The 12,156-nt window shown below is 40.2% G+C and overlaps 1 protein-coding gene across 5 annotated transcripts in view; it reads right to left on the bottom strand.

Annotated features, from left to right (window-relative positions):
* Positions 1 to 12,156, bottom strand: part of PCYT1B (phosphate cytidylyltransferase 1B, choline) — a 121,683-nt gene that overhangs the window by 14,816 nt on the left and 94,711 nt on the right. The window contains exon 8 of one of the 5 annotated variants that reach the window (XM_044235224.1): positions 10,123 to 10,315. The exons of the other annotated variants lie outside the window; for them this stretch is intronic. Within the exon in view, the coding sequence (XP_044091159.1) occupies positions 10,208 to 10,315 (108 nt within the window). The 3' untranslated portion in view covers positions 10,123 to 10,207. Of the gene's footprint in view, positions 1 to 10,122; positions 10,316 to 12,156 lie in introns of those variants that run through there. 5 annotated transcript variants of the gene reach the window in all.

The following is a 12,156-nucleotide window of genomic DNA, read 5'->3' as shown; positions in this document are numbered from 1 at the left end:
TTATGTTTTATAAAATCAAAACAATCTTAAACATCAGCATGCTACTAGAATGATTATATATATTATATATATAATATATAAATATTCTCTTTACACACACACATATGCATGGTATAATAAGCGCTGGGGAGAATGTGGAGAAGTCTTGAGCCTTGTGCACTGCACTGGAATGTAAAATGGTGTAGTCAGTGTGGAAAACAGTATGCAAGTCTCTAAAAACATTTAAAATATTATGCTAAGTGAAATAAGTCAATCAGAGAAAGACAATTATGTGATCTCTCAGATATGAAAAATTTGAGAGGCAGGGCAGGGATCATGGGGGTTGGGGAGGGGGAATGAAACAAAGATGGGACAGAGACAAACCATAAGAGACTCTTAATCTCAGGAAACAAACTGAGGGTTGCTGGGGGGTGGGGCAGAGGGATGGGGTACCTGGGTGATGGACATGGGGGAGGGTATGTGCTATGGTGAGTGCTGTGAAATGTGTAAGACAGATGATTCACAGACCTGTACCCCTGAAGCAAATAATACGTTATATATTAATAAAAATAAAGAATTACCATATTATTTAGAAATTCTACTTCTGGGTATATAACCAAAAGAAATGAAAGCAGGAAATTAAGCATATTTGTATAGTGATGTTCATAGCAGCATTACTCATAACAGCCAAAAGATGGTAACAATCCAAATGTTCATTAATGCATGAATCAATAAAATGTGGTATATATAAATAATATCCCATTATATATACACACATATGTGTGTATACATGTATATATGTATATGTTTATGTATACAAACAATCTGATGTAGAGTTTTTTCAACTTGGGTGGAGTAGAGTATTTCCAAGATGGATGTTTAAAAAAAAACATTTTGTGTATCTTAAAATATTATGGAGGGTTTTCTTGGCATGAAGAATCTGAAAGTTAACCACATTCCTTCAACATTTACTGACAGCACACTATTTATGGTTCAGGCATAAATCTAAGCCCTGAGGATATAGCAGTAAATAAGGGGGGAGGGAGTGTCTATGCTCATAGTTATTTTTTTATTGAGGTATAACAGACATATAACATTAGTTTCAGGTGTACAACAGGATTATTCACTATTTGTACATATTGTGAGATGATCACCACAATTTGTCTAGTTAGCATCCATCACTATAGAGTTACGTTTTTTTTCTTGTGATGAGAACTTTTAAGAGCTACTCCCTTAGCAATTTTCCAGTACTCAATAGAGGATTATTAACTATAGTCACCATGCTGCACATTACATCCCCATGCTGTATTGTGTAATTGTACGTTTGTACCTTTTTTTTTTTTCTGGTGGGCAGCAAAGAAAGGTTTGTTGAGTGATAATACAAAGCTCCCAAACAGAGAGGGGACCAAGATGGTTACCCAAGTTTGTACCTTTTGACCCTCTTCACCCATTTTGCCTGCACCCAACCCCTGCCTCTGACAACCACCAATCTGTTCTCTGTACTGATGAGCACAGATTTTTTTTTTTGCTTGTTTTAGATTCCACAAATAAATGAGATCACACAGTATTTGTTTTTCTGTAACTAATTAGCATAATGCCCTCATGGTCAAACAATTTGTTGCAAATGGCAAGATTTCCTTCTTTTCTGAATAATATTCTATGGTGTATATGTACATTTATACATTGATGGATAGTTAGGTTGCCTCCATGGTTTGGATATTGTAAATAATGCTGCAGTAAATATGGTGGTATATAGATCTTTTCAAACTATTGTTTTCATATCCTTCAGATAAATATCCAGAAGTAGAATTGCTGGACCATATGGTAGTTCTATTTTTAACTTTCGGAGGAGCCTCCATAGTAGCGGTACCAATTTACATTCCCACCAGCAATGTACAAGTGTTCCCTTTTCTCCATATCCTGATCAACACTTGCTAATTTGTTGCTTTGATGATAGCCATTCTAACAGGTGTGAGGTGCTAGCTGCTTATGGTCTTAATTAGCATTTCCCTAGTAATTAGTGATGTTGAACAGATTTTCAGGTCCTGCTAGCCATCTATATGTCATCTTTGGAAATATGTTTATTCAGATCCTGTGCCCGTTTTTAAATCAGATTGGTATTTTTTGTATCAGTGAGTTGTATGACATCTTCTTTTTTTTTGTATGACATCTTCTTATTTTGATTTATTAACCTCTTATCACATATGATTTGCAAATATTTGCTCCCATTCAGTAGCATATCTTTTCATTTTGTTAATGGTTTCCTATGTGTGGAAGCTTTGTAGTTTGATGTGGTTCCATTTATTTTTGCATTTGATGCCTTTCTTTAGGTGTCATACTAAAAAACCCAACCTGTAAGACAGATGTCAAGGAACTTATAGGAGCTCCTTGGAGTTTTGTTTTCTCTTAGGAGTTTTATGGTTTCAAGTCTTATATTCAAGTAAGGTAGTGGTCCAGTTTCATTCCTTCTGCATGTGGCTACCCAGTTTTCCCAGCACCATTTATTAAACAGATTGTACTTTCCCCATTGTATATTCTCGGCTCCTTTGTAGTAATTGAATTAACCATGTATGTGTGGGTTTATTTCTGGACTCTTTACTCTGTTCCATTGATTTTTTCTGTTTTAAATAACAATGCTATACTCTTTTGGTTACTGTAGCTTCATAATACAGTTGAACTCAGGGAGATTGATGCCTTCAGCCTTGTTCTTCTTTCTCAAGATCGTTTTGGCCATTTGGGTTCTTTTGTGTTCAAAACAAGATTTAGGATTATTGGTTCTCTTTCTGTAAAAAAAATGCCATTGGGGGCGCCTGGGTGGCTCAGTGGGTTGCGCCGCTGCCTTTAGCTCAGGTCATGATCTCGAGGTCCTGGGATCGAGCCCCGCATCGGGCTCTCTGCTCAGCGGGGAGCCTGCTTCCTCCTCTCTCTCTCTGCCTGCCTCTCTGCCTACTTGTGATCTCTCTCTGTCAAATAAATAAATAAATAATCTTTAAAAAAATGCCATTGAATTTTGATAAGGATTGTACTGAATCTACAGATTGCTTTGGGAAGTATGGATATTTTAGCAATATTCTTCTGATCCATGAGCAAGAAGTATCTCCATTTATTTGTCTTCAGCTTCTTAAATATAGTTGACATACAGTATTTATACTTAATATCTTCAGTTGACATGACAACCCAGTAATTCACCAGTTACATGCATTAGGAAATGCTCACCATCATAAGTGTAGTAACCATCTGTCACCATGCAAAGTTATTCCAATATTATTGACTATATTCTCTATACTGTACTTTTTATCCTTGTCACCTAATTCATAACTGGAAGTTTGTACCTCTTTATCTCCTTCACATAATTCATCCACTCCACTCCCAGGAACCACCAGTTTCTTCTCTGTATTTACAAGTTTTTTTTTTAATTTTGATTTTTAGATTCTATATAAAAGGGAAATCATTTGGTATTTGTCTTTTTTTATTTGTCTGACTTATTTCACTTAACGTAATACCCTCTAGGTCCATCCATGTTGATGCAAAAGGCAAGATTCCATTCTTTATGGCTGAGTAATATTTCATTGTGTGTGTGTACTTTACACACACCACATAGTTATTCATTCGTGTATCAATGGGCAGTTAGGTTGGATATTTCTTGACTACAATGCTGCGATAAACATAGGCGTGCATAACATATTACATGGATGTATTTGTTTTCTTTGTTTAAATACTCAGATGTGCAGTTATTGGGTTGTATAGTAGTACTGCTGTTTTTAATTTTAATTTTTTAAGGAACACTGCTTTCCATAGTGGCTCTACCATTTACATTCCCAGCAACAATGTATGAGTGTTTCCTTTTCTCCACATCCTAGTCAACATTTGTTATTTTTTGTGGTTTTGATAACTGCCATTCTGGCTGTGAGGTGATGATAGGTCATTGTAGCTCTGATTTGCAGTTTCTTGATGATGAGTGAGGTTGAATATTTTTTCACGTGTCTGTTGGCCATGTGTATTTTTCTTTGGGAAAATGTCTGTTCAGGTCCTCTGCTCATTTTTTTTTATTAGATTGGGTTGTTTTGGTAGTAAGTTGTATACATTTTTTACATATCCTTTCCAAATATCTAATTCAGTAAGTTGCCCTTTTGTTTTGTTGATGGTCTCCTTTTCCATGCAAAAGCTTTTAATTTTGATATTGTCTCATGATATTATGGCTGATGTCAAAGAAATGACAGCTTATGTTCTCTTCAAGGATTTGTATGGTTTCAAGTCTCACACTGAAGTCTTTCATCCATTTTGCGTTCATTTTTATGTATGGTGTATTACAAGGTGCTCCTGTTTCATTCTTTGTCATGTAGCTGTCCAGTTTGTCCAGGACATTTGATACTAGATTATATTTTCTCTTTGTTCAAGTTCTTACTGTGTTCATCCATTCTTCTCCCAAGTTCAGTGAGTATCTTTATTAAGTAAATCAGTTATATCTGTCTCATTAAGGACTTTAGAGAAAGTTTTCTTTTCCAGTTTTGAGCATATTCGCCGATTTTCCTTGATACTCTGTGTTGCTTTCTGTGTATTAGATACAACAGTCACCTCTTCCCGTGCAGAAGGAATAACCTCATGGCAGAGATGAATCTTACCATTCAACCCTCTCACAGCTCTTGGGTTGTCTCTCAAACCTTTGTGATTGTCCAAGCAGTGTATGCTATTTTTAGTGGATCCCAGTACTGGAGGGTGTAGCAAGGCCTATCTGTGTCCCCAAAGGGAGGATCTCAGTGAGCGCCTAGATTCAACTGATTAGAAGCCAGACCCTCAGGCGACAGCATTTAAAATATGCAAATATAGGCGTATTTCAGAGATACTGTGGGTTTGGTTCCAGATCACCACACTAAAATGAACAATGAAGCAAGCCAAAATAATTTTTTGGTTTCCTCATGCATATAAAAAAGTTATGTTTACACTATACTGTAGTTTATTAAATTTAAAATTACATGCTGTCTAAAAAACAATATAGCAATCTTAATTTAAAAATACTTTGTTGTAAAAACAGGCTATCCATTTTCTCAGCTTTCAGGGAGTCATCGTCTTGGTGGAGGGTCTTGCCTCAGGGTGGATGGCTGCTGACGGATCAGGGCGGAGGTGGAGGGCTGGGTGGCGGTGGTGATTTCTTAAGACAACAGTGATGTCCCATCTCTTGACTGTCCTCTTTCAGCAACCATTTTTCTATAGCACGCAGTGCTGTCTGACAGCATTTTATCCACAGTAGAATTTCTTCCCAAATTGGAGCCAATCCTCTCAAACCCCGCTCCTGTTGTCTCGACTAAGTTTATGTAATATTCTCAATGGTTTGTCATCACTGCAACAGTCTTCACAGCATTTTCACCAGGAGTAGGTTCCGTCTCAAGAAACTGCTTTGCTCATCCATAAAAGTTGAGGAGCTGCTTCTTAAAGTTTTGTCAGGAGATTGTAGCAGTCCATTCCCATCTCTAGGCTCTATTTCTAATTCTCCTTTTCTTCTTCCCACCACATCTGCAGTCCCTTCCTCCCCTTCCACCCTTCAAGATCATCTGTGATGGTTAGAATCCACTTTTTCCAAACTCCTGTGACCGTTGATATTTTTACTTCTTCTAATAAATCCTAATGTCCCTAATGGCAACTGAGATGGTAAATCCTTTCCCGAAGGTTTTCCTTTGACTTTTCCTGGCTCCAGCAGGAGAATCCCTAGCTTATTAAATCTAAGGCTCGAAAGTCAAAGTGATTTCTTGATCCATGGGCTGAAGATGGGATGGTGTGAGAAGGCATGAAAGGAACATTAATCTCATTACGTATCTCCACCAGAGCCCTTGGGTGACCAGGTACAGTGTCAATGTGCAGTGGTATTTTAAGTGATCTTTTTGGTGTGTGGGCTTACAATATTCAGTAAACAATGTAGTAAACAGATGGGCTGTCATCCATGCTTTGTTCCCTTTATAGAGCACAGGCAGAGTCAATGTAGCATAATTCTTACGGGTTCTAGGATTTTTGAAATAGAAAATGAGCAGTGGTTTTAACTTAAAGTCCCCAGCCAGGTTAGCCCCTGACGAGAGACTTGGCTTCTATTTTAAAGTGTTGGAGCCAGAATTTCAACCCCCCTCTCTAGCTGTGAAAGTTCTAGGTAACATCTTCTACTAGCTGGCTGTTTCGCTTCCCCTGAGTATCTGCTGAGCGCAGCCACTGTCGCGCGTTGCCATCGCTAGAGCTGCAAGAGAACTGGCTGCAGCTTCTACCTCAGCACTTGGTGCCTCGCCTTAGACTTTTGTGATCGTTTCTTTCCTTAAGCCTCATGAACCAAACTGTGACGGCCTCAGATTTTCTCTTGTGCAGCTCCTCACCTCTCTCAGCCCTCACAGAAGTAAAGACAGTTAGGGCCTTGCTCTGGATTAAGCTTTGGCTTAAGGGGATGTGGTGGCTGGTCTGATCTCCTATTCAGACAGCTAAACTTTCTCCGTGTCCCCAAGAAAGCTGTTCCGCTTCCTTATTGTTTCTTTGTTCATGATTCTGTGTTCACTTGAGTAGCACTTTAAATTTCCTTCAAGAATTTTTTGTATTCACAAATTTGGAAACTGGTACAAGAGGCTGAGATTTCAACACACCTTCCTCACTAAACTTAAGCATTTCTAGCCTTAGATTTAAAGTGAGAGACCTCTGACTCTTCCTTTCACTAGAAAACTTAGAGGCCACTGTAAGGTTATCAGCTGGCCTCATTTTAGTATTATTGTTGTCTCAGAGAATAAGTAGCCCAAGGAAGGGGAGAGAGATGAGGAATAAATTGGTCACTGGAGCAGTCAGAACACAGACCTTTAAGTTCACCATATTATCTGGGCATGATTCATGGTGTCCCAACACAATTACAATAGTGACATCAAAGACCACTGGTCACTGTAACAAATATAAGAATAATGAACATGTTCGAAATATTGCATGAATTACCAACAAGTGACACGGACCCAAAATAAGCAAATGCTGTTGGAAAATGGGTGCCAGTAAACGAATTCAGTGCATGGTTACCGTAATCCTTCAATTAGTAGAAAACAGTATATCTGCAAATAATACAAAGTAAAGCACCATAGTATGAGGCACCCCTCTGTATACCCTCCTGCAGGACTGCGAGCTAAGTCCTGTTGAGCACCAGAGTTTGGTCATCTAGAGGTGCTTGTCCATGGCAGTTATTAAAACTAAGGACACTTGACCAGTATACAAGTTCCTTTCTAGGAGATGCAACACAGAGGGTGAATACAAAGTTGATGTCCAGTGGCCCCAGTCCTTAGCGTGCATCTCATTAGGTCCCTAGAACTGTGCCAAACCAAACGCCTTGCTTAGGCCCCAGCTCCTGGGTAAATGAAGAACCTCTTTGATAGAAAGACTGGGGGTTTATTTCAGCCTACTGTCTGGGCAGTGCCCTGGGGTTGGCTAGCCACCAGAGGTAGGAGATCAAGGAACATCCCTGGGGTGGCAGCCCCCAAAGACCAGGACCCAGACACATGTACAATCTCCTCTCCAGGAGCTACTGGTGCTCTGGAGGATGGAAGAAAGAGTGTGAAGTTAGCACCTGGCCTCCAAGGTCTCTGGAGAGGATTATGGTCATCCCTTAGATGGATGTTTAATTAGAAGCCTGCCACTCTGGCCACAGCTATGAAGATAAGCTAAAAGGTTTATTTAACAGAAGCAGGGGTCTCTAACCTCTTGCTATGGCCCTGGGGGTGGTAGATGGTTGCTCAGTCGGTTAGTCTTCTGGGACTCTGGAGTGCAAATTGCACTGGCCACCAGATCCAGGAGTTCTCGAGGTGTCCCCTCGGTGGCTACAAGATGGGGGTGCCAAAGGAGGGTACAAGGTCCTTTCTGGGACATGCCAGTAAGCTGGAGTGAGGTAAAGGGAAACTCAAAGATGGCATCCACCAGCCCCTGTCCTAGAGACTAACCCAAGCAGGCTCCTAAGGTATGTGTCAATTTAGATGCCTGCCTCTCAGGCCAATGATTAAACATAAACAAAGTTCTTTCACAAAGGGAAATTATTCAGCTTTCAAGAGGACGGAAATTCTGACACATGCTCAACATTGGTTCAACCTTGAAGACATTATGTTAAATGAAATTAGCCAGATACAAGGACAAACACTGTATGACCCCACTAGACTAGTCAAGCTCATAGAGACATTAAGAAGGGGGATTCCCAGGGATTGGGTCGGGTGAAGACAGATTATATGATAAGTACAGAGTTGCAATACGGGAGGATGCAAAAGTTCTGGAAATGGATAGTGGTGTTGGTTGCACAGCACAGCTATGAATGTTTAACGCCACTGAATGGTAAAAATGGTTAAAATGCTAATTTTGTTAGGTACATTTTATCACAGTTTGAAAAAAATCAGGAGTGCACCTCATATCATGTAAATTTGTTCTTTCTGAAAAACTAACACATCATCAAGGTTTTAAAAAAATATCTCTTATATTAGATGCAAATGCCTGTTTGGTTCATATACGGATCCACCTGACTGATTGCATTGGGGCTGAGAGTGTTTGTGTCCGGGATGAACTAAAAACTTGGACCTGACCTAAGGTTATTCTCTCTTGGTGCTCCAGGAAAAGGTCTATGTTCATGTTGTAAAACAGAATAGATGCATTTTCATTTCTTTTTTTTTTAAAGATTTTATTTATTTATTTGACAGAGAGAAATCACAGGTAAGCAGAGAGGCAGGCAGAGAGAGGAGGAAGCAGGCTCCCCGCGGAGCAGAGAGCCTGATGCGGGGCTCGATCCCAGGACCCTGGGATCAGATGCATTTTCATTTCAAACAGGAAATGAATCCATGGTTCAAAGTCAGTTAAGGACTATGGTGGCAGATCATTCAAAATGATACTAAATGTTTTTAAAATGTAGCCTATGTAGCTAAGGCACAATGTTTAAATGGAATGTGTCTGACCCTTTCAAAAAAATATGTTTACTAGGAAGGCCTACCCCAAAAGCTGATTCAGCATTCTCTAATCCTGGCTCCATGAACCTGAATCCCTTGGAAAAGAATAGCATTGCCTCCAACATGACAACAAAGCTTCAGAATTCAGCCCCTTTGAAGCCCCTTCCTTTGAGGATAGTCTGGTGGGTAGGTCTCTGAGAGACAGAGGTAATACCAAGTCTCTGTGGGGAAGGGGTCCCTTGGCCACTGTCTTCTGAGTGTTCGTCAAGACTAGTTACAAGAATCAAGCAGAAAAAAAAATGGATCAAGTAGTTAAAGAGCTGTAGGTGGGAAGATTGGAAAACAACCTTTTGAGCTATGATAATCCCCCCATCGGACTGAATAAATGGGAATACATCCTCTATTATAGCAATGATGGCCCCCCTAGGTCCCACATCCTTGTGTGGTATCCTCCCACAATGTACCCCGATTGTCTGTGTGACCACTGCAATATGGCATAAAGTGATTGTCACTTCAGAGATTAGTCTTAAAAGACTAGGTTTTCTCTTGAATACTCTCTCACTCATTCAAGGGGAAGCCAGCTTCTCTGTCCTGAAGACACTTGAACAGCCTGTGCAAAGGTCCACATGGGGAAAAACTGAGGTACCTTGTTCCGGGTCACAAGATGCGGAAGAGGATCCTCCAGCCCCAGCTGGCCTCTTGACTGCAACGTCATGGCAGACCCTGAATGATAACCACCCACCTAAGCTGCTTCCTGACTTGCAGAAACTGTGAGAAATAATATTTGTTGTTTTTAAGTCCTTAATTTGGGGGTAATTTGTTACTCACCAAGAGATAATATCACCAGGGACACCAAGATTTCTGCTTGCTTAAGAGGAAGGCTGACACCACCTCTCCTGAATCTAGCCGAGCTGGCCTGAAGTGGCATTGTGGCAACGGGCTTTGTCATAGAGCCTTAGAGCACTTTTGGCACATGTGTTTCTCCAGATGCCATAGCCTAACCCAGTGCGGAAGGGGAAGGAAAGTGACTGCCTCCGGGGGACAGTCCTATGGGAGATGATACAGTGCTGGTCAGGAGGAAAGAGACTTGGCCCCAGGCTCCATCCCAGTACCTCCAAACACCTGGGAGACCATAGAAAAGCATCATAGTTTTCCTAGGCCTTTGTTACTTTATCTAGAACAAAGCTATAATACTCCTTTTATTGTGTGGTTAAAATGGGTAGAGTAGATATTAAAAGGCCTTGAAAAAGGTTTAGCCTGCTATACAACTTCTAAACTGTAACAACATGGTCCTCACCACCACTTCACACTCTGCTGGAATGGAAGGATGTGGATTTTTCAGGATGTGGATGTGGATTTTCACAGTTCTTCATATCAAGCATCAGGTCCCTCAGTGAGAAGCTAAGACTCTCCTGTACAGAGCAAACACAAATACCACTGCATCCAGGTGGGCAGCAGAAAGGTCAGGTTGGAGGAGGTGGCAGGGAGTAACAGTGGGTAGTGGTGTGCACATGGCTAACTAGAGGTCATGCCTTTCTGGAAGGAAATGAAGGCCCAGCAAACCCCTTCCGCCAACTGAATTTGATCTAAACCCCCACATTGTACCAACTCCTGTACCAAGCACCAAAACAATAAAAGGCTAAGGGTCTATCTCTCTAGCAACCTGTATATATGATAGTGATCTCTGTATAGATCTAACTACAGAGGATTAAACCTCATCATTGCAGATACTAAAAGGTTCCGGGAATAGGTCTCTATCAGGCACCCATGCATCTATTCAATCCAGACACATTTATGGAATACCTACTATAAAAAGCTACGCACAGAGCCACATACCAGTTCTGTCATACCAAGTTCTGTACTTTAAATCCTTCTATTTTGTACTTCTCCGAGTTGGGGTTATTTGTAACAGTACTGTATTTGCAGGTAATGCAGATCCTCTATTTTAAGAAATGAGTTCTAGTCCCAAATCCACAAATAAAGAATTATTATAATAATAGCATATTCATGAAAAGCAAATTACTTATCTTGGCGTTTAACATCCTTGTAACTATTCCTGTACTTTTAATGTCAACAGAAAAAAAGCAATGTCTAAGTCTGGCTGATATGGTAAATTAATGTTAATAACAGTTTTGACACTAATAGCAAGTTTTAAAAAGAAAAACCTCCAGACTCGAAGCTGGGTTTCATTTCTTAAAAATCACTGCAGCTACCTGTCACCAGACTCCTCTAGAACAATTCCAGCTACTATCTCACCTTCACTGGGAGCCTGAAACAACTAAAATCCATAACGTTACTATGAAATTCTATTCCTCCCCTGCCTATGCTCGCTCCAAGTGGAGAAAACATCCATCCTCTTTAGTTACAATACCAGAGACATATTTCTCCGCAGAGACACATTTCTGAATCCCTACAAGGAAGTGAATACCCACCTGGTTCCATTTTAAAAAAAACCACTAGCTGTTTGTCCATCCCCTGAACATAGGTTGTGAAAATGTGAACTGTTAAAGTACACCTTAAACTAACGGGAAATTCTATACTTTGTTATAGATGTCATGGAATCCCAGAGACTAGGCTCTGCAGCTTGTCTGCATGTTCTTGCTAGCACCGTGCATATATAAGCACATGACTAAACGGCCCATGAATTAAACTGATTTGAGCCAAGAACTTGAACAGGCCCATGGAGAGTGAAAAGGAACCCAGCACTTGGCTCCTCCAGTATCGCTAGCTCTTTCTAGAAGTCATTGAAAGCTCGAGCAGCCGCTTGCAAACCCTCTACACCTCTCAGACTCAGGCAATAGGACCTGATTAGCCTATAACACCCACCTCTATAATCATTTAGAGGCCACTAGACTTGAAGCAAAGCATCTCTTCCAACTTCTCAAACATTGTTCTTTTTCTATTACTAATTGAGTGTTTTACTTTTAGATAATCCTATAATGAACCAGCTCAAATGAGCAGAGGCAGCAGTGACAACCCATCAATAAAATAATTAAGCCAAAGTGGATTTTGTTAGAGACTTCTCATGTCATAATAGGAAGTCTAGGCTACTTAAAAACAAGGAAATCAAATGGAATCATTTCGTTTGGTTTTAAAAAGGAAGGCTAGCTTTAAAAGATCTCTTTCATAGACCCTCAATGCTGCTGACAATACTGGTTCTTTACTCTTTAAGTACATGCACAATAGAAATACCAGTGGAGTACAAGGTGGTTTCCAGAATTTTCTCTTTCCATAGCTTCCACTCAGAATTGTT

Source organism: Neovison vison, chromosome X (genome assembly GCF_020171115.1).
Source record: "Neovison vison isolate M4711 chromosome X, ASM_NN_V1, whole genome shotgun sequence".
Lineage (NCBI taxonomy): Eukaryota > Metazoa > Chordata > Mammalia > Carnivora > Mustelidae > Neogale > Neogale vison.
Note: the sequence above shows the minus strand (reverse complement) of the source record. Positions and strands in the feature narration are given on the sequence as shown.